The 24,448-nt window shown below is 32.7% G+C and overlaps 2 protein-coding genes across 2 annotated transcripts in view; one reads left to right on the top strand and one right to left on the bottom strand.

The window, feature by feature from the left end:
• The window catches only part of LOC148605565 (peptidyl-prolyl cis-trans isomerase D-like), a 30,081-nt gene extending 6,146 nt beyond the window's left edge, over nt 1-23,935 (bottom strand). Inside the window, exons 1-6 of the mRNA XM_088550312.1 lie at nt 23,797-23,935; nt 16,878-17,018; nt 8,625-8,731; nt 6,578-6,766; nt 4,116-4,238; nt 257-372 (exon numbers count right to left, since the gene is read on the bottom strand). Coding sequence (XP_088406438.1) covers nt 257-372; nt 4,116-4,238; nt 6,578-6,766; nt 8,625-8,731; nt 16,878-17,018; nt 23,797-23,854 — 734 coding nt within the window. The 5' untranslated portion in view covers nt 23,855-23,935. The remainder of the gene's footprint in view (nt 1-256; nt 373-4,115; nt 4,239-6,577; nt 6,767-8,624; nt 8,732-16,877; nt 17,019-23,796) is intronic.
• Nucleotides 9,987-11,987, top strand: LOC148605566 (protein trapped in endoderm-1-like). The gene is made up of 2 exons (XM_088550317.1): nt 9,987-10,109; nt 10,494-11,987. Exon 2 carries the CDS (start codon nt 10,774-10,776, stop codon nt 11,713-11,715), a length of 942 nt encoding a protein of 313 aa, XP_088406443.1. The 5' UTR covers nt 9,987-10,109; nt 10,494-10,773; the 3' UTR covers nt 11,716-11,987.
• Nucleotides 23,936-24,448: the final 513 nt, after the last annotated feature.

The following is a 24,448-nucleotide window of genomic DNA, read 5'->3' as shown; positions in this document are numbered from 1 at the left end:
TTTAAATAGTATTGTATGTTCTGTTTATCAGCCTAACCTGCAAAGGCTTTATTTTGCAATGAAGTTTTTTTTCTAATGATCAAAATGCCTACAAATTTGTCAGTAGTCTGGTTTTTATATCTCAAGATACTTAGCAGATGGATATTAATGTAAAGGTTTTACAAATTTCACAAAATCAAAATGCTTTGTTCAAAATCGTAATGATTATTCAAAACAACAATATCTGATTTGATCATGACTCTGCTTCCTGTCTCACCTCAGTGCCTTTTTGTATTTTTTCTTTGCTGCTGTTACATTCTGTTCTTTAAAGAAGTTGTTCCCAATAGATTTAATACAAGTTACCAATTCTAAAACCTTGTCTTTATTCTCATCCTGAATCAAAATAGAAATAATGTAAAACCAATCAGTATACACATAATTTCAAATTGAGCTGAGAGATTAAAAGAAAATCAAAATATTTTGATAGAGATAAGAATAAAACCTATGATTACTCTATGATCTCCTTGTTTTCTCTGGCTAGATTTTTTTGTGATATCACTTCAAGGGACAATGTGATATGAACTAATGATTTGAAAATTTGCCTTTGTGATTGGTTGTTCTGATTATGACAGTGACTTGATAACATCTGAATGGTTGAAAGTGACATTGTAACTTTTCTCAGGTTGTTCTCCTGATAAACTTGTATGGTCATAGACAGACAATTGCTAGAATTTCAACCATTGCAGATGCCAAATGTCAAGCTGCCAAATATCTACGAAAAATAATTATGAAAAAGGTTTTATAACTATTACAAAATACTAAATTGTGATTGTCTGAATATAGCTGAAATATTGCTGCTCAGACGTTAAACCCCAACAAACAAACAAAAACAAACTAAATTGTGTTACTTAAATTTCAACATAATAACAAACTTGCCACGGCTCCTTTGTTATGATGTTGAAATTATTAAAATAACTTGAGTTGATATCATACAATAACTGTCTTTGTTGACATAAATGAGCAGTGTTATTGACTTTTGGAAAAACAGTTACTCATCAAGCCAGTAAGGCAAGGTGAAAATCTGAAGTTTTCCAAAAAGTCAAGAACACTCATATTAACTGAAACAGAAGACAGCAATTGTTCTATTCTATTTTCAGATCAAAAGTTGAAGACATTTTGGTTCTTTATGCATTATCTAATACCCATGATATTATTCTAAGCAACAAGTATAACAATATAGTAGTAAGTTATTTTTGAGAAATTTGCATTTTTTGAGCACTAAAATAAGAGTATTTTTTTGGAAGTCATACAGATTACGTCATGAAAGAACCTGTCCTAAATAAATTTAACAATCTACCACTGTGTCTTGCTACTCACATATATGGATATCTGATAAATTTCCCAATCATAACAAATAAAAGGAGTAAATTCACTAACACTTGTTTCAGGCCTACAATTTTGCCAAAGTTTCAACTTACTATTTGAAATTTTCAATTTGCCAATTTTAAAGCTAAAATACTATCTGAATACTAAATATACAGAAAATACAAGCTGTTATGTCTTAATTTAGTCACAAGGAAGGCACAAAACTGCTTCTACACAGTTTGCAAAGAATTTTCACAAAAATGAGAGGATTAGGTGTAGTTTTTAATCCAACAAGAATGCTAGGGGTAGCCATATGTCCTCCGCAGCTGTAGAAAGAGTTGAATTACAAATCTTTGACACTTGTATAAATAGCAGATTCAAAACTTATGTGCTTTTATAAGTCCATGTGGCGATTCAAGGTTAATGTATCTTAATGAATCAAATTAAGTTAGGTTAAGAATTCTTCATACAACAACAAAAAAATCTGCAAAAAAAGAACGTGAAAAATGAACAAAGTCCCATAACTCCAATAAAAATTGACGAATCAAAATGGCAGTTAAATATAATGAACTACATATGGTGAAAAACAATCCTACCAAATTTGGATTCCGTTAAGCAGTTTCTGAGGAGTTGTGTCCACAAGCTTTGGACGCACAGACAGACGGACGGACACCAGCATTCTATGTCCCCGCTCCACATTGCAGCGGGGGACAAAAATATATAGCAAAAGCCATGAACTTTAAAATTTTTGTCAGGAGTTGTGATGGCACAGAAGGCTATTTTGTATAAATTTCAAAGAGTTCGACAGATGCACTCTATATTATCTACATAAAAAATAAAATAAGCTATTTTAACACAATTTGGCTAAATTTTCTAATTTAGCTTCATTTTCATCTACAATTTTAGTGCAACACATGCAGTAACAGCAATAAAACTTTGTTTTTATGGAAGGCACATATGTCGATTGGAGGATTTAAATATCAAAATTTCCATCTAAAATATATATACCTGTAACAGGAGAGCATGATTTGACCCACAAAATTACACTTAGCAACCAAGGATTGAACTCTAGGACACTTGGTGACAAGCCAGCGATAAACCAATTCTGCTAAAGAATTAGTCCTTTAGCCAGTCAATTAGGTGGCTGTTTAAATCTCACTACATAATACAATACAGTAGGCCATGCTGCCACATATCCAGTATAACTCAAAGTGAATATCTCCTTTTTTGTGGAGTCAATTTACTTTTTTTTATCAATTTTCCTGTCAATGTAATTTTACCATAGAATAATTTGCGATATTCAACTTTCACTCATAAAGCCATATCATTCACCTAGATACATAAGATATTATTTACCAGTAGTTGCAGTTTAAAGTTCATTAAATGAAGAAGACATTTACAGGGTTTGGGAAAAGTGTAGAAAGACGGTAAAAGTTGTTTAGATATAAACAAAAACAAAAACAGCAGTAATAATGACTTTTATCCTTTCAGGTATAATGAATTCTTTGCTGTAAAATTGTCATAAGAATCATTTGTTTATTTTGCAGTTTCTTCTTTTCTATTGCATTATTAAAAAAAGCCAAATAAATCATGATTTTTTGGCCTTTCAAAGGAAATTACCCTATAGGGAGTTGTAATGTCATGAGAATATTTTTTTATCAATGAATAGTTTCTGTCTTTCTATAAACATGTAAATGTATGTATAAAATATTTCCATAATTGATAATTGATTTGAGGTACAGTCCATTCAAAGGATGAGGTAAGATAAGGTCTATATTTGGCCCCTGCCTGACTGGAAATTAGAAATTTGATATGATTTTTTTTTCTGTTGTTTAGAATAATAAATGAATAACTTAAAATATTCACCACATTGATAAGCATTTCATCTTTCAATAACTGACAATAAAATGTCCCAAATTTGACAATTTGTTAACTTTCTATGAAATATCCCGAAATAGGGCTCTTTTTGGAACATTTTTGCAACTATTGAGTGTCTCCCCAATGCTGACTTTTTTTTTTTGATGATTTATAAATATCATTCTGAAAGGAGTTCAAATCAGTTAAGATATCAAGGGGTCATGTAGGGGAGACAAAAATATCATTGAAAAATTTCCTTTTCGCCTAATTTTGTTGTTTTGACAGATTTGAGGCTTCCATAAAACTGAAAAATGATAAAATGTTGAAAATTTAAAACCATATTTAAAAAAAAAACTAACATCCATTTAACAGAGCATATCACATTTTGTCATTTACTTCAATCTTATTTTTGTACATAAAATAAGGGGCCAAATAGGGTCCTTATTCCATGACGTCCTTTGTCATGTGCCACAATGGGACATGTAATGGTAAAGCTAAACCTTGAAATTCTAAAAATAGCACTGATGGCTGTCATTTTTAAGATTGATTAGAAAAATTGACGCCATGTTAAGGAAGATATCAAATGGATGCTTGTGACAAAATACTGTCACTATCAACTGAGTGGTTTAACATGACAATGACTTAAGACCTATTAATTGTTAGGATTACCTTGAATGTTTTTGAATGAACAGTAAATGTTCAAATTGAAATGCCTTCAATTCCATATACTGAAACTTAACCACATGCAAAAACTAGGAGATATACAGCATGCTGTCTTTATAAGATAACATTAACCTGGAAAAGAAATGTTTCATCCTTTCTCAACCTGGTTTTCCCGTTTTTACTTTCCCTAAGCTATCAATAATAGAAATTGACTACATAAATCTTTGCTCAGTCAGCATTGAAAAACTTACATTTTCAAAGTCAATACCAGAATCATCTGGCCATTCAGGATAGATATCTCCACTTCCATCATCCTTTACAAAACCATCATCTTCACCAGCGGCGATTTCACCACAATCAGCAATTAAACATTCCTGTTAAAATATAACCACCATCAGCAATTAAACATTCCTAAAAAAAATATCACCATTATCAGAAATAAAACATTCCAGGTAAAATATAACCACCATCAGCAATTAAACATTCCTGTTAAAATATAACCACCATCAGCAATTAAACATTCCTGTTAAAATATAACCACCATCAGCAATTAAACATTCCTAAAAAAAAATATCACCATGATCAGAAATAAAACATTCCTGGTATAATATAACCACCATCAACAATTAAACATTCCTGAAAAAAATATAACCATAATCAGAAATAAAACATTCCTGGTATAATATAACCACCATCAACAATTAAACATTCCTGAAAAAAATATAACCATGATCAGAAATAAAACATTCCTGGTAGGAAATAACCACAATCAGCAACTAAACATTCCTGTTCAAATATCACCATGATCAGAAATAAAACATTCCAGGTAAAATATAACCACCATCAACAATTAAACATTCCTGGTAAAATATAACCATGATCAGAAATAAAACATTCCTGGTAAAATATAACCACCATCAGCAATTAAACATTCCTGTTAAAATATAACCACCATCAGCAATTAAACATTCCTAAAAAAAATATATCACCATGATCAGAAATAAAACATTCCAGGTAAAATATAACCACCATAAGCAATTAAACATTCCTGTTAAAATATAACCACCATCAGCAATTAAACATTCCTAAAAAAAATATCACCATGATCAGAAATAAAACATTCCTGGTATAATATAACCACCATCAACAATTAAACATTCCTGAAAAAAATATAAGCATGATCAGAAATAAAACATTCCTGGTATAATATAACCACCATCAACAATTAAACATTCCTGAAAAAAATATAACCATGATCAGAAATAAAACATTCCTGGTAAAATGCAACCACAATCAGCAACTAAACATTCCTGTTCAAATATCACCATGATCAGAAATAAAACATTCCAGGTAAAATATAACCACCATCAACAATTAAACATTCCTGTTAAAATATAACCACCATCAGCAATTAAACATTCCTAAAAAAAAATATCACCATGATCAGAAATAAAACATTCCAGGGAAAATATGACCACCATCAGCAACTAAACATTCCTGTTCAAATATCACCATGATCAGAAATAAAACATTCCTGGTAAAATATAACCACCATCAGCAATAAAACATTCCAGATAAAATATAACCACCACCAGCAATTAAACATTCCTGTTAAAATATAACCACCATCAGCAATTAAACATTCCTGTTAAAATATAACCATGATCAGAAATAAAACATTCCTAAATTATAACCACCATCAACAATTACTGTAAATATTCCTAATACCAATAACCATCAGCAGCTACCGTAAACATTCCTGTTAAAATAAAACAACCATCAGCAGTTAAATATTCCTGGTAAGAAATAACCATAATCAGCAACTACCATCAGCAAAAAAACATTTCAATTAAAATATAACCATCATCAGTAAGTACTGTAAACATTCCTTTAACTAACTAGTTACAGTAGCTACTGTAAACATTCTTGTTAAAATATAACGACCATCAGCAATTAAAACATTCCTGGTGAAAAACATATAATCACAATCAGCAACTACCATCAGCAACAAAACATCCATGTTAAAATAGAACTACTTTCAGAAATTACTGTAAACATTCCTGTTAATATATAAGTACCATCAGTGATTACCTTAAACATTCTTGTTAAAATATAACTACCATCAAGAATTACTGTTAACATTCCTGTTAAAATATATTGCTGTAAATATTACAGTGCAGCACAGTGTTCTAGGATTCCTATTTCCCGTTACCCAGGGCAAGTGAAATTTGGGTCAGGGAAAGTTAAGCACTTAGTTACACTTTCCCGTGGCAAGTTGCAAACTTCATATGCTGTAAGGATTTGTTTTGTTAGGAAAGCAGTCATTGACTGTGGGAAAATTGATTTTATACGGATTTTTCCCGAAGAAACCTCAATTTCTAAAAAATCCTAGAACACTGCAGCATGGTATCATCCATGAGAAGTTGGAGAAAGAATATTGCATTGAAGCGTGATACATCTCTTGGTTTCAGTTGTGATTAAAGTGTTACTATATAACACAGTAAAAATGAATGACAGGTACCTACTTCTGCTATTACTGATGTTATTTACAAGGGTAGAATGATCACAGTTTAATACTTAATTTAATTACAGGTACTTTCAATATATATAATTATAATAAAGACTTGATTATTTCCCCCAATTTCTACATTTACCTGCTCCATGATCACCTCAAATCTCTTGAGGACTTCTCTAAATACAACACATTACTTACTTTGACAGGAGTCTCTCCCTCAACTTCTACATTTTCCAGCTCCCTGACTATCCCCATACCCTTTAGGACTTTGCCAAATACCACATGTTTACCATCCAGGTGTGGTGTTTCTTTACATATGATAAAGAACTGAGAACCATTTGTCCCTGGACCTGCATTAGCCATACTGAGTAAACCTGGTTTGTCATGCTGAAAAATAACTGCTTAATACATAGGTAATAGATAGAGAAGAACAAAATCAGCTCTAATACATAGAACTCATATCGCCTGCAGAAATGTTTTCTTCCAACATACATTTCTGCAGTATATCCCAATGTACATAAGAAAGCAAGTAACAAGTAAATTAAACTACATACTATAAAAAAAAACAAAAGAAACAGTCCAGAACTCATGAAAATACACCCTAAGAAAAATAAGAGGCTCCCAGGAGCCTGAATCGTTCACCTGGTTAAATTTTGCCTTTCCAGAGCTATAAATTTAACAAGAAGTTGTCCAAGAATTTTGACTGAAGAAGACTTTGGTAGGCCTTATAATAAAGATCATTTCAGCAATTGAAAGAATTTGGCTAAACCTAAGTTGGGTTTCAATTGGTCAAGTAGTGTCGATCAGATGAAAAGGTTTTTGAAAGAAATAACATGAATAATAGCACAAAAAAACATTGAAAAAGGACAATAATTCCAACATGGCTTCACTGATTAAGGCAAACATTTCACCATAGATAGATCTCATCACGCTGAACACTTTTACTTTTGTCACAATTTGGCTAAATCTAACACTTTTGGAAATATATGTGAAAAACTACCATCTGACTGCTATGTTCTATTTTTAGTAATGGCGGCCATGTTTTTTGACGGATCATAAATCCCCATATCAACTCCATGCAAATTACCCCAAGGAGCATCCATACCAAGTTTGGTTTCAATTGGTTAAGTGGTGTTAGAGGAGAAGATTGATTTTTCACCAATAAATTTCTATCTTGTTTAAAGCATACTTTTCTGACAAGGTTACCAAACCAAGTAATTTTCATATTTATTAGTCGATCATCATAACAAAGGTCTGTTTTAAACGATTTTTCAACGAATAAAATTTCCTAGGCTATTTCCGGCCTTTTTTAAAGAGTAAAACTTCATAACACGAAAACTTAAAAAATTAGACATTTATACAAATTGGAAGCGAGCTTACTTCAAAAGATATAAATAATTAAAGTTTCATAAAAGTTTGTGAAAGTGTTTTTGAGTAACTGTGCATAAACTTGAAAATCTCCCTTTTTTAACTATAAAAATTCATAACATGGAAACAAAAAATCTGAAATTTATAAAAATCAAAAGGGAACTTATGTCAATAGATATGATCGATTCACCAAAGTTTCATTAAAACGTGGACAACAGACGGACAGATGGACAGACAAAGGTATACATACAATAATACATCCCATCTTTGACGGGCATGTAAAAATTGTAAACAATCCTTATAAATTATATTTCTAATCCATTTAAGTCATAATTTACACTTATCCTTTCATCAAAGCCTTATTTAATTTGGAATTTGAATTGCTGACTGCAGACAGATTAATGACATCAGTGTACTAAGTTTGAATATAACCTATCTTGCCAAGATGAGAAATAAACAATCAAATTAAATTATTCAATCAAATTATAACTATAACAAAACACATGACAGTCAGAAGGACTTTAACAAGAGTCTAAAAATAAAACCAGAACAGTAATGGAGGAACTGTATATACATATACTCATTACAACTTAATCTGTCAGACATAAAGAAACATTCTCATACCCAAAACTACCTCAGTATCTGCAAGAGTTTAGAAAAACAAGCAACATAAAAACAGGTATGATAGACAGATAAATCTAGTGCAAAATGCTACTTTGTCATTTCACCAAATGTATATGTATCTGACTAGTACAAAGGGTGTCAACTCAATTACACAAATCGTATTGAACAATTGACATTAAACAAATTGGCCTACTTAATTTATTTCAAACAATCAACAAAAAAGTCTAAATGCTCTCTATTATCATAATCAAACCTTATAAGGAAATCCTTCATCTTCAAATTTGGCTCCGTAGATACTTTCTCCTCCTGTACCATTCTTGTTAGAGAAATCTCCTCCTTGTATCATGAAATCTTTTATTACTACAATGATTAAAAAACATTTGTGATGAGGTGATGTTTATGAAAGTGGTCAGTGGTTACAAATGACATCTTCAATAATAAAATTGTGATGAGAAGTCAAGTCCCGAAAATGATATACCACATAGGTGCAAAGGTTTATGCTATTACACAACTGCTATTCTTAGTATTAACTGACCAAGTCTCTTTCTGTATATTAGTACAGTTCAATACTTTAGAGCTATATAAATATTGAATGACTGATGAGCAGTATAAGATAGAAGAGCAGGATAAGATAACAGAGCAGGAACACCAAAATGTGTGATATATAGTAAATCAGCAAAGGGTCTGCATAGATAATAGGTGAAAAGCTGCTAATGTGTCTCCCAGTGTAACAACTTCATTGATAAAACTACATGATCTACATGTATAAACAACATTTTATGTGCCATATGTCGACAATCTTACTTGCTAAACATAACCATAAATTCTGTTAACAACTTTTTCTCTGAATGGAAATACTCCACACTGATTAGTAAACAGGCATATCAGAATGAGCAAGACCTGACAAAGAAAATCCTAGAACTGCTATGATCAGGCTCAAAAAAGCTTTTCCCTTCCATCAATTGAAGATGTAAAACCAGGCTTTAAGTTGGACTATCTATCCTAACATAATAAGTATCATCGGTCATGCATACTAATTTATGACATGAAGCAAAATCAATGGAATAGATTATAATGAAGAAGGATAGACAGCTATGGTATAGACAAAAGTTGTTTGCTGGGAAATGAAAATAGGAAATGCAGTCTTATGTAATAATGTTTTCAAATGACGTTTACCAGATGAAATCATTCTGAAAAATGATTCATCATTGTAATTCAATGTGGAGAAGTAATTATACTTTTGTAACAAAATCAAACCTGTTACTAATAGATTTTATCAACTTAAAACATATAAAATAAACAGCACATCATTGATTTGAATGCTAATCTGAAAACTAAAAAAAATCTCTTTAATATATAACAAATATATAAAATGATTTTACATCAGAACTATGTAATGGTAAAATGGATGTCTTAACCATCATAAAACATGATTTATATGTACTGGAGAAATACTTCAGATTTATATGTACCGGAGAAAATACAATACTTCAAGCTCTACTGAGCATATATAGAAAAATCTGGAACGTTTTTCTCATAATAATAGACCTAAAATAACTATCTGTTTAAAAATGCATAGCATGTGTTTCACCACTTAAGTTGTAAGATTGATTCATATCTAAGACAGTTACATAATAAAACCTAAGAGAAAACACAGAATTGTAGTACTTTTTGTGTGGTGGCAGAGAATTAATTGTCCAATTACAGACCATCCTACTGTGGTATATCCTAAAAATACGTAAGTCACATAACTGATGACGATAAAATGTGGATCATCTAGCTTTCAATGACAAAACAGGATTTAAAAAGGGATAATGCTTGGAAGGAATTATGTATAATTACCATTTAAAGTAATTAATAGTGAGTTTTAAAATGTCTAAATAATAAACAAATATTAAAATCAGTTCTGATATGACATGAGAAATATAAGATATATATGGATCATTAAGTGATAAATTGCTTACTTTTGAGAAGAAAATTACATGGGAAGATCTAATGACGGAAATTTAATAAAAGTGACTGCTCTTAAGTTCACCAAAGGAAGGATATCTTTACAAAATTTAAATGACATTTAAAGGAATTACGTGCCTCTTTATGAATGTGTGAATGTTTTTTTTTTCAGTCTTGTAGAAACCAGTAGTTGTTAAGAAATTAAATAACAAGGAAAATAAAACTGTGATCTAGTTTTGTGAAGTCAAAGTCAAAATACATTCACTATTTATAATACAACATTTATTGGACCTTATAACATGGAATTTATTATGTTGACATAAAACTTTAACCATTTCTATACTAGTTATTCGATGGATGTATAAACTTTATCTTTATACTTAATACCAATATCAAATTCAGAGGGTAAATTTTGGTGTTGTGAATATCATTCTGAGGAATATATAACCACTATGAACATTACAAACTGCAGTGTGTGGTGGTGTGATCAACATCAAACTGTGCTTGGTTTTGAAATTGCTGTTATTGTGTTAAGTTTTATTGGAAGTTTTGGAAATATTCTGACACTTTTAGCCATCTGTTTCTCCAGCCTAAGATATAATGTTAACTGTGTATTAATAGGAAGTTTAAGTCTGGCTGGATTTCTCTACTGTTCTCTCATTCTGCCATTAGAGGCAGCAATATTTCATCAAAAAACACATTCCATTTCTGAGGAATTCTGCAGTGCTGCAGGAGGAATCAGATATACATTAGTGGGAGTTATCCTTATTCATTTGGGAATTATTGCTCTCTACCGATACCTCAATGTTGTCCATCTACCACAATATCTCAGACTGTCCAATAAAAAGCCTCTGATTGTGACATTAGCTATAGGATGGATCCTACCACTCATCTTTACAATACCTGCTGCCTTCAGACTCTGGGGAAGTTTCACATTTGTACCAGCCATACTAGCTTGTACATTCTCTAAAGAGGGAAATCAATCCAATAGGATAGCTACTGTGACATTAGGATTTATCGTGCCATGTATTTTTATCATTTTCTGTTATATTAGAATAGGAGCAAAAGCTTACAGAATATCCAAGCGAGTAAGTCAACCAAGTGGAGGTGCAGCATGGACAAAAGCCTTGCGTCTCTCAGCAATGATGATGTGTATATTTGCAGTGTACTTTCTGGGAACATTCCCATATTTTATAGTAAACATAACAGACCAGGATTTCTCTGCACCTATCCATCACCTGTGGACAACATTCCTTGGATGGACTTTCTATTGTACCAACCCTATCATATATACTGTGATGGATAGAAACTTTAGAATGGCTTACAAAAAATTTTTGTCATGTCAGTGTGAGAAAAATCCTGTCAGAAGAGTTCCAACTTTAACAAGAGTTTAACACTAAAGTGACTATGGAGACCTATACATTGACCAACCTGACATGTTATATTTTAATGACAACAAGCACCTCTGACAGTGATAAATATGAAAGAAAAATTTGAACATGAACAATTGAAGACAAATACTTCATACATAACTCCATGTTACATAGTCATTTTTGAAGTTTTATTACAACTTCTTATTTTTGAGTTACCGTATTAACTAATGATCATGAGACATAAACCATTGCAGTATTGTGTAATTTCTGTAATAAACATGTAATCATCGAGACATACATCTTATTGTGACTCTGTAGGTGTTATTTTTTTTAATAAGAACACATTTTTAATGGAAAATTTACAGTCACTGTAGTTGTGTAGAACCTGTTATAAACAAAATTAATATTGAATCAAACTCCTAAAACTTTCCTCACTAGTCATAAAACTTTCCCTTACTCTCCTAAAAATTCTGCTAGCAACTTCTAAAACTCCTCATTGACTCTCCTAAAACTTACCCTCACCACTCCTAAACCTTTCCCTTGCAACTCCAAAAACTTCTCAGCACTCCTAAAACTTTCCCTCATCACTATAACATTCCTTGCCACTCCAAAAACTTCTCCTTACCACTTAAAAAAACTTTCCCTTTACTCTCATAAACCTTCCCCTCACCTCTCCTAAAACATTCACTTGACTCCCCTAAAACTTCAAATCACCACTCTTAAAATTTTTTCCCTCGACTCTCCTAAAGCTTCTATTCACCACTCGTAAAACTTAACCTGGCAATCATCTACTTAAATAGCAATAGACATTTTAATCACTGGGGATGGTAGAATTACTTAGGTAATGAAAAAGATGTGTGTGAAAAAAAATTACCAATCATCAATTATGGCAATTACTGTCAACTAGGTAAGCAATAATTTTTACAGATAATACACGATGCTTTATTATACAGTTGAAAATATTAGCTCAACTGGCGAGGATGAATGAATGTGTGTATAAGTAGTCATTGTTTTTGTTCTACAAAATCCAACAGTATACCTTCAACTGTATGGGTTGCAAGTTGATATACACACCAATGAAAATGTAAACAGTAAATACAAGAAAATGTGAAGATTTAACTGTCCAATTAAAGAAAGAAAGCAAAACAAGGTGTGACACTAGGATCTCCTACAGGAGCCTGAATGGCTGGATGTAATCTTAATAGTCACATACAGGGTATATCTTTATATAACAGGGCATAGCATATTCAAATGGGTTTCAATATCATATATTTTAACTAAACATCGAGCAGTCATGGCAAAATTTGTCAGACCGTCAGACATGACAGGTACTTCTAGCCACAGTCCTGTAAAATTTGCTTGATTTCTGGACCAGATGTCTGGTACGTTTTCCATTAGACATGGCTCAACCGGACCTTCAGATAATTGTTCGGTCCAGCAGATTTTGTTATGTTGCAGGACCAAATGTCCGACAGGTTGAAAAATGATTTCGCCAGATCTGATCAAGTATGGTCTGTAATGGGATGTGATATAGGGTATGCGATATGGGTCTAGAGGTGTGATATAGGGTATGCAATAAATAGGTTTGTTTGTTTTGTTTGTTTGTTGGGGTTTAACATCCGAGCAGCAATATTTCAGCTATATTCAGACGATGAACATGAAATTGATGATAAAATGAACATGAAATGGTGATGAAATGAAAAAGGGATGAGACACAAGGACAATGGGGTCGACAAATTTTGATTGCCACTGGAAATAGGGAGAGGTGGGTAGGGTCGGGCAATTTAGCCTCCTGTGGCGGAGCCCTATGGTTCCTACTCCGGGAGAATACCACAGTAGGGTTCTTTAACGTGCGAGGAACGTGGCATCTTTCCCAACACGGTGCACCACTATGGTTTGCGGTCAGGTTTTCCGTATTATAGCCTGACAACCCCAGCATGTAACACGCCAGGGGTACCCCATTCCACCACCTGGGGCACACATCCCAGTTGCTCTGTGGGCAGAGCGCTCTAGCCCCTGGCTAGGGTTCTGAGCACTATTTAGTCACCTTTTAGGACAAGCTTAGCACTGCTGCAGGCCTATTCTTTTAACACCCGGACCTGCACGGGGCAATAAATAGGTCTAGTGATACAGAGTATATGATTTAGGTCTAGAGGTGTGATATAGGATATGCGATATAGGGTAAACGATATAATGCATTTACAAAAAAGGTCTATTTTAATCTAAATATATAATATAAATATATAATAATTTACTTAACAAGACTAATATGTCTTAATCTGTGTCACTATCAAATACTTGTCAGCCCATACACACATATATATCTTCATTATGAATATTAACAATAAGAAAATGAAAATTATTCAATGTATGTTACAAATTGTCTTAACATTGTATAATACACAAATATATCATATACTTAGATTAAGATATAACTTTTTTGTATATGCATTATAAGTGTTTGTTTCAACTCTTTATCATCTACCCTATATAATACCTCTAGACCTATATCACATACCCTATATCACACCTCTAGACCTATATCGCATACCCTATATCACACCTCTAGACCTATACCGCATACCCTATATCACACCTCTAGACCTATACCGCATACCCTATATCACACCACTAGACCTATACTGCATACCCTATATCACACCACTAGACCTATACCGCATACCCTATATCACACCACTAGATCTATACTGCATACCCTATATCACACCACTAGACCTATACCGCATACCCTATATCACACCACTAGACCTATACCGCATACCCTATATCACACCACTAGACCTATACCACATACCCTATATCACACCACTAGACCTATACCACATACCCTATATCACACCCCTAGACCTATATCACATACCCTATATCCCACCCCTAGACCTATATTGCATACCCTATATCGCACCCCTCACAGAACAGACTTAGAGTACGGTTAAAATATATGATATAATGAACATGACAAGAAAAAATCTGTATCACATGCTGTATCAACACGAGACTCCTATATCACCCCAAGGGCCACCGGGCTGCTGGGTGATATTGGTTGAGGGTTGATACAGCATGCAATACAGATTTTGCCATGTAATATTCAGTACGTACAGATACATGTACTGATGACAAAGTTCAATAGGTAAAAATTCAAATTAAAAATTTGTCAAAATTGTCAATAATAGGAGTTAGACATCTGAAATATGCATACAAAACACTGTGCAAAGTACATGTATCAACAATACTGATTCTATACCTTTTGAGTTATAGATTACACAATGCAAGCACTTCCTTAAACAGGAAGTAAATGTTCAACATGTCTGAAATCAGATCCCGTACCTGATGCTAGATACCAAATATCAAGATGCTGTGATTAGTAGTTACTGAGAAAAGTGTTTTGAAAATAATTCCCCCCTTCCACCATTCACCATACCATAACCCAGTTTTCACACATGAAATTCAGCCAAAAATTGCTCAGTTCAGTTCGTTCAACTTAAAGGAAAATGTTAGTCTATAATCAACATCTTCATTAAGTATATAAATACTGTGCAAAGTTTGAATAATAGGTTATAGATTACTTCAAACTGCTACCATAAAAAATTGCTAAGTTAAAACATGCTAAAAATGTACAATAAAATATAGAATTTGCCCATAATAAGATTTGCACATCTTCAATGTATAGATTACATGAAAAGGTACTCCATATGGTGTGACAGACAGCTGGATTGAAGCAGCTACTAGACCAGCTTTCACAGTTGATGACATGGGTAAAAGCATACTCCCTCTACCGACATGGGTAAAAGCATACTCCCTCTACTGACATGGGTAAAAGTATACTCCCTCTACTGACATGGGTAAAAGCATACTCCCTCTACTGACATGATTAAAAGCATACTCCCTCTACTGACATGGGTAAAAGCATATTCCCTCTACTGACATGGGTAAAGGCATATTCCCTCTACTGACATGGGTAAAAGTATACTCCCTCTACTGACATGGGTAAAGGCATACTCCTTCTACAGTTTCAAAAAGAGTTTGATGTTAATCAAATAACAAGTTATCAATAAGGTTTCAATAGAAGAAGTTACATCAGTGTAAAGAAATACATTGTACCATTTCAATGTCTTTCCTGGCCACAAAAACTATAAGAATGTGCCATTGTTTTCGGGAAATGTAAAAAAAAATTATTAGCTCATCTGGCTTTAGGCCCGTGAGCTATTGCCATTACTTGGTGTACGTCATGGTTAACAGTTTCTTCAAACATCTTCTCCTCTGAAACTACTATATGAATTTGGATGAAACTTACAAGATTTTTTCTTAGAATATCCTACACAAAATGACCATTTGGATTTTTGAGCTGTTAAAATACATGGCCATTGTTACTAAAAATAGAACATAGGGATCAGACAGCAGATTTTTGCATATATCTCCAAAACTGTTAGTTTAACTAAATTCTGACAAATGTAAAAGTATTCAGCATGATGAGATCTATCTATGGTCAAATTTTGGTGAAAATCTGTAGACCCATGTTGGAACTATTGCCCTTTTTGGATGTTTAAATTTTCAATTTAAAATTAAAATTTAAAATTACTCAGAAACTACTATACAGAATTCAATGAAAGTTGGTGTTTTTGTTTTTTTAAGGTATCCTGAACAAAATGACCATTTGCATTTTAGACAGGTGAAAAACATGGCTGCCATTACTAAAAATAGAACATAGGGGTCAGACAGCTGATTTTTGCATATATCTCCAAAACTTAGGTTTAACCAAATTCTCACTGGATAAAAAAACTACTCAGCATGATTAAATATACCTGTGGTCAAATTTTCATTTTAATCTATATAGTCATGTTGGAGTAATTGCCCTTTTTGAACTTTTTTCTTGCTATTTTTAATGTTAAATCTTTCAAGGATCTTCTTCTCTGACACTACTTGACCAATTGGAACCAAACTTTGGTGAGTTTTCATCTTAATTTGTTGATTTTTCAATCTTTCAATTTCTTTTGAATGATTAAGGAAAATCAACCTATTAATCTTCAGGTACTAGTACTATATAAATTAAAATCTTTACAAGTGTCATGCTGGAATTTTCAAATTGTGATTTAATAAAAGCTCATACCAGGGCCAAAAAAGTTACTACATGCTACTATGCTAGAAACCTGATTATAACTCACTTCTATGAAATGGACATCCTTTGTAATGAAGTGGTAAACCAGTAGTCTTCCCTTCTCCTTTTTCTCCTGTACACAAGGCTCTAAAGTTCTCTGCAGTTTTTGGTAGTTTGTCTTTAAATAACTCAAACACAATTCTTCCAACTGAAAATACAGTAGTACATGTATAAACAAGAAAATTAGCTATACAGATGTACAAGTATATCAGCAAAATTTGTTCCATAAAGGTGCAGCTTATAGAACAAAATTCTGTAAATTTTGGGCATAGATAGACACAACATATGAATTGTTTTATCTTATTCTAAATTAAACTCAAGGATATAAAAAAAGCTTCATGTATCTGTTTATCTATTTCTTTAAATAAAAGAACAGTGTTCCAATGGCCCCACAAAAAAAGTGTGGAAAACTTGAAATTCACTGAAATTTTTTAAGTCCAAGGGCCATAACTTCCATAAAAATCAATCAACTGTAACCAAAGTTAATCTGTAACTTCTCATAGCAAGACTACATACAAAAGATAAAATCAATTTGTAAAAGCATAACAAAAAAAGTGCAGAAAACTGTAAATTCACTGAAAAGTCTGAAGCCCTGACTTCAGTAAAAATCATTCAACTTCAATATTTTCAGCTATATCCGGGCAATGAACATGAAATGGATGATAAAATGAGCATGAAATAATGATGAAATGAAAAATGGGATGGGACACAAGGATAATATGGTTGAGGAATTTAGATTACCACCGGAAATATGGAAAGGTGGGTAGGGACAGCCAATTTAGCCTTCTGCGGCAGAGCCAAGTTTCCTACTCCTATTAAATATCACAACAGGGTTCTTTAATGTGAAAGTAATGTGGTATCTTTCCCAACATAATGCACCACTATGGTTTGCTGTCATATTTTCTGTATAATGGCCCAACAACCCCAGCATGTAGAATACTAGAGGTATCCTATTCAACCACCTGGGGCACACAAACTAGTTGCTCTGCTGGCAGGGTGCTTTGGCCTGTAGCCAGGGTTCTGAGCACTATTTAGTCGTCTTTTACGAGAAGCATAGCATTATTGCAGGCCTACTGGACACCTGGACCAACACAAAGCATTTAGAAATGAAACCACTAACTGCATTTAAAAATATAATGCTTTACAGGTTGTACACTGACATCAATCTACATTTGAATTTCTTCACTGTGTCTCCACATTGCTTCACTCCCATACTTTTCATTTAAAAACTTAAAGAATCATTAAATATATATTGTCATGTAAACAAAAGAATTAAACTATAAGCATGTTTTCAGGAATAATCATGGGAACCAAGGTTCTAGGGGTAATCAAAAGAATGTAATCCAGAGACAAAGACGAGACATGGAAAACAGACATACACAACTAAGAACATAAATAGTGATTCCACTCACATTGTCTCCATTGTGAAGAGTGGAGAAATTACAAGTTGTGTTGACAGTACTTAGTGAAGCTAGATGCGACCACAGAGATTGAACCCTTAAAATGATCAGTTTAGGCAAGTACATGTATGGACACAGTAACACCATTCAAAGTTGATTCAGCTTCGAAATTAGACATTTGACACAGGATGAGAATTTGTCCAGAATTAGGGTGACTGCTTGTTGATAACTTATTCCTAAATGGTTCCAGTCATGACTTCCAAAATCAATCTCAACCCTCCTTTAGAGTATGGCACCTGGTTATTCAATTTAAAAGTGATCCATTCCTGTTTACTAATGTTACCATTCAGAAATCATTAAAGAAAATACTTGTATCAAACCCATTTCTGGCACCTTATTCTTACTTGGCTCAAGTCACAACCACCAACATATCAATCCCAGTGTTCTTTTTGTGGAATGACACCTTGTAGTCAAATTTAAATGAGATCCATTATCTTTTACTCAAGTAGTTTTCCAGACATAAGGAAAATGCTAGTTTCTGGTCCCTTTTCGGTCTTAATTCCTAAAAGGTTCAAATATTAACACAAAATTATCAATCTTAAGAAAATGACAACATTCATGGTATGAAGATTACTAGGGCAGAGCATAAGTTATTACAGTTTACAGATGACACATCTTTGATTTTAGGTGGCAATGAAAAGTCACTGCAAGAAACACTTTTAGAACTGGATTGGTTTGCTAGTTTGTCACGGCTTAATATTAGCTATTCTAAAACAAAATTGATATGGATAGGTACCAGGAAACATAGTTGTGATATCTTATGTTGCAACAGAGATCTTTTCTGGGGTGTGACAAATTTTAAACTTCTTGGTATACATTTTGCTGTAGACCTTTATAGAATAGTTAAGGTTAAATATGATGAGAAACTTATTCAGGTTAAAAATATTATGAAACAACGGTCTAAAGAAATCTTACTGCAACTGGAAGAATAACTGTATTGAACCATCTGATGTCTCTCTGCTAAATCCTTCAAAAACCAGGATTTCTCAAATCTTAATGATATCATTGTATGAAATTGTGTGGAACTCACATACTCATAGAGTTAAGCAAGATGTTTTGGTAAAGGATCTTCATCAGGGGGGACTCAAGATGTTAGATATTAATTCCTTTATTCCAGCTCTGAAGTCAATATGGATTAGAAAAATTTTCCAGAGAGATAACAAATGGAGTTATATTATTTTATCAGATGTTCATAGAAGTAAATTTTTCTGTTGTGGAACTGGATATGTAAAACAAACAATTTGTTTTGGAAAGTTGTGTTCAAATCATGGCAGATGACTGTCAAAAAAGAAAAAAGAGGTGACTGCGAATATTTTTTATCCAGTCCAATATGGTTAAATAATAATATAAAGATTGGAAAATGTGTTTTTAATCAGCATTGGTTTGACCGTGGTATTCTCATGATATATTTAATCAGCATTGGTTCCACCGTGGTATTAGACATGATATATTTAATCAGCATTCGTTTGACAATGGTATTAGACATGATATGTTTAATCAGCATTGGTTCGACCGTGGTATTCTCATGATTTATTTAATCAGCATTAGTTCGACTGTGGTATTAGGCATGATATATTTAATCAGCACTGGTTCGACCGTGGTATTGGACATTATATATATTATCAGCATTGGTCTGACCGTGGTATTAGACATGTTATATTTGATCAGCATTGGTTCCACCGTGGTATTGGACATGACATATTTACCCTACCGGTGCACCTGGTCCATGCTCCCAGTTTTTAGTGGAGTCCAAGTTGCTCATTTACTTTTGTTACTTTGTATGCATGATTTTAGTTACTATGTGTTCTTTGTTGTGTATGTCTGTTTTCCATGTCTGGTCTTTGTCCCAGGATTACATTCTTTTGATTACCGCTATAACCTTGGTTCCTTTGATTACTCTTTAATCAGCATTGGTTCAATCGTGGTATTGGACATAATATATTTAATCAGCATTGGTTTGACCGTGGTATTCTCATGATATATTTAATCAGCATTGGTTTGACCGTGGTATTCTCATGATATATTTAATCAGCATTGGTTTGACCGTGGTATTGGACATGATATATTTAATCAGCATTGGTTCAACCGTGGTATTGGACATGATATATTTAATCAGCATTGGTTCCACCATGGTATTGGTTTGTTTGTTTATTGGGATTTAACGCCCGAGCAGCAATATTTCAGCTATATGACCATGGCATTAGATTTGATATATTTAATCAGCATTGGTTTGACCATGGTATTAGATATGTAAGGGATATTTTTGATGATGATGGTTCTTTTTTGTCTTTTGAACAACTACAGCAATACTATAATATTGATACAAACTTTTTATACTATTTCAATGTTATTACAGCTGTCAGAGCTGCAAGAAAATGTTACGACAGCTTCTTAAACAGACTGAGTTTTCCTTTCATACCATCTCATGTTAAAATGTTCTTAAAGAAATATAAAGGTTCTAAAGATATGTATAAAGTATTAGTAAACAATAACATTGTTCCTACAAGACAAAATAAGTGGTGTGAACTCTTAAATTTAGAAGATATTTCATGGGATAATATCTATAGACTACCCTTTTTAGTTGCTAGAAATACTAAGTTGCAATGATTACAATATACATGTAGAATAAATCATCATATTTTAGCAACAAACAGATTTTTATACAAAATCAAGATTGTTGATAGCTCTTTTTGTGTCTTTTGTACAGAAGATGAAACAATAGAACATATATTATGGAGTTGTGAACATACTCAAAACTTGTTACAAGAAATTGAAAACTGGTTTTTATCTGGTGGTTTAAGTTTGCCTCTGAGTAAATGTACTTTAATTTTTGGATATTTCTCTAAACTTCAAAAGGGTGATCCAGTTAATTTGATTTTTCTTTACATAAAAAATATATTTACAACAGCATATGTTTTTCTGAAGAAAAGCTTTGAGAAATTGAGGTATATGCATGAACTTTTAAGGATCACTGCTGTTAGACCAAAACAACAACAAAAATTTGATATTTTATGGAATCCATATACGACATTACTGACATGATCATAGTTGATGTATTGTATATACAACTAGAGTTTTATTCACTTGGATATATGTACTTCAACAGGATTCAAAATGTATTGTTTTTGGTTCTTTCTCTTTCTCCAAATTCTATTCTTTATAATCATAATAAAAACCCAACAACAATGTATTCATTTTTTATTAACAATTAGTATTGGTGATTTATATGTATCATTTTTATTTTGATTTTAATTGTAATATGTGTTGGATTTTGAAAAAATAAGAATGAAAAAAAATTCTTAAGATATACATTGTACATGTATATCTTGCAGTACTGTTTTTGAAAGAGTAATCAAGGGAACCAAGGTTATACTGGTAATCAATAAAATGTAATCCTGGGACAAAGACCAGACATGGAAAACAGACATACACAACAAAGAACATAGAGTAACTAAAATCATACATACAAAGTTACAAAAGCAAATGAGCAACTCGGACTCCACTAAAAACTGGGAGCATGGACTAGGTGCACCGGTAGGGTAATCGCCATGCTTGTTCAGTTTTGATTCTACTGAATTTTGCTGATTCAATGAAGTAAGTTTGTAGTATTGCAATTTTCACAAAGCAAATACTGATAATAAGCGAAGTGCTGTAAGCAAGTTGGAGGTTTTTGATTCTTGTGAAAATTGTAGCAAGAACAAAATTTCGAAGATTACATGATGTAAAATAAAACTGTATTTACACACATTACATGTATTAAGAAAGTTGTTTTCCCTAATATGTACAAACTGTATGTCAATCTTTACTACTGATTTCTGAAGTATAAAATGTAATCATTGGTCAAACCGCATAAATTTCACCTTATTCACAAATTTTTAAACCTGTCCTTAGATTAATTTGCATTTACATCCAAAAACTACACAGTCACTGTACTTAATTAAGTATTTACAGTGTACCTTACACTGTAATTATATTGAAATAAAACCAATTTCCCTGATGAATAAAAGATTCTCCAAAACTATGGACACTTTTTATCAATTTTAAAATTTCCCTGTCAGTTTTACTTGGTTAAAATCACTGCTCTTCACTTCCTGTTCATTAATGAAAGGATGAAGATTTTGACTGTACCGAAAACACATTTAATGTTTCTTGAAACAAGAACTAAATTCGCTAAAAGTATATTGATTACCTAACATCTTTCAAGGCCAAAATGGAATTTCCTCAAATCTCCAGTTGATTTGAAGATACCAGTAGAACTTAATTTTATTTGCAAAAATAATAGAATATCATTGAACTGAATAATTGTCAGAACATATTCACTGGTTATAAAAGGGGCATTGAATGATACAAAAGGAATTACATTTGTAAAACATTTTTGTGTAGTGTTCAAAAAAGTTCCCGACATAAACAAGTTACACAGGTTACATCAGGTATTTTGAGGATTAAAAGCCCCAAAAATGTTCATTTCATAATCTTGAGTATTCATGAGAGTGTCAGAAACATCATATATATGTAGAATGCAAGACCAGAACTATGAATGGCTAGAAAATATTCTGATGGAACTGATGAAATTCGCTAACACAGAAGAAGATGATTGTGCAAGTGCAGTGGCACTGCAGGGTTCGACATTAACGGTTGCCCGATTGCCCGGGGCAAGTAAATCGCCAGTCTGGGCAAGTAAAAACGACATCAAAGTTGCCCGACTGGGCAAGTGAAAAAAATATGTGCCCAAATTACATTATTTCTGATCATCGCAGCTCTAAAACATCGAAAATTACTTCTGTATAGTTCGCCGTTCTTCCCGACCTTGCTGACCTAGATTATCATTGGATAGTTTTCTGATTTTCCCTTTGCCAAAAATAGATCGTATGATATTAATGTTGACCAATCGGATGCGTCCAATTGTACATCTATTTTCCTTATCCAATTGAACATCGCAATTTATTTATGGAATTTCTTACTTTGGAAAACTGTAAGAAATCTGTATCGAAAACTTCGAAAAAATGAGAGAAAAAGAGAAATAAAATTCTATTGAAGATAGTTATTGTTGTCCATTTGTTAAACTAAAGATTGAAATAAAAACTCCTCACATGAATACTTGTAATTTCTTTGCTTCTTGTTTTACCCCTTATTCCCGCAAAAAATATGACGGCTTTTCGATTTATTTGGCTTGCAATTAATCAATTCTCCCCAAGTGTCGAGGGAGTAAACACTATATAGTGACACAAAGTTCCGGGCAAGTATTTCAATATTTCGGGCAAGTGAATCACATATGTCACTTGCCCGACTGGACAAGTGAATATAAAAGTTAACGTCGAACCCTGCACTGCTTTGTCTTTTAAAAGGTTCTTCACTACTTCAGGCTAATTACAGTTGCAAATTTTTTTTAATAGAAGTGATACTGATAGCGCCTGATAGATACCCTGAAAACACTGTAGGAATTTCCTACAAAACTCAATTCTGTACCTTGTTCCGTTCCGATACAAATATCAAAGAAAACTCTAGGATTATCTTCGTTTTCCATTCTACACGAGTACTTCAGAAGGGGTTACCCGAGAAAGGGGAAAGTAACGCCTGATCAACAATAGTCTGAATTCGAGGTCGGTAGTCCACTGAATTACCTGTTGGACCTGTACTGTAGGTAAATATTCATTGTTGGTCGTATACTGAACTTGAAATCCCAGCATTTAAGATTTCATGTCGAACCGTCCCCTAGTTGATCCGGGATCATTTGAACTTCATACTTCAACAGTTTGGCAAAAGAAGAGTTAAGAAGACGTATTACAGAGAAGAAAGACATTTTGGAAGAACTGGACGAACAACCAAAGACCATTGAACAGATGAGATTGTCACTTTTGGCCGTAGAAGTTTATGAACGCTTTTGATTGTAATATTGTTATATGCATGAAATGTATTGTTTTTATTGTGTGTGTGTGTCTATACTTTTATTATTTAATTATTTTTAGTGTGATTTATAATTTTATTGTAGTGCTTTATGTATAATTTTATTTGATTGTAGAGCTTTTATTAGTATAATTTAATTTGATTGTAGTGCTTTTTGTGTAATTTATAATTTAATTGATTTATGTATAATTTATAATTTGATTGCTTCATGTAT

The sequence above is a fragment of the Perna viridis genome, chromosome 10 (assembly GCF_037379345.1).
Source record: "Perna viridis isolate PV_CMFRI_1.1 ecotype Kerala chromosome 10, ASM3737934v1, whole genome shotgun sequence".
Taxonomy (NCBI): domain Eukaryota; kingdom Metazoa; phylum Mollusca; class Bivalvia; order Mytilida; family Mytilidae; genus Perna; species Perna viridis.
Note: the sequence above shows the minus strand (reverse complement) of the source record. Positions and strands in the feature narration are given on the sequence as shown.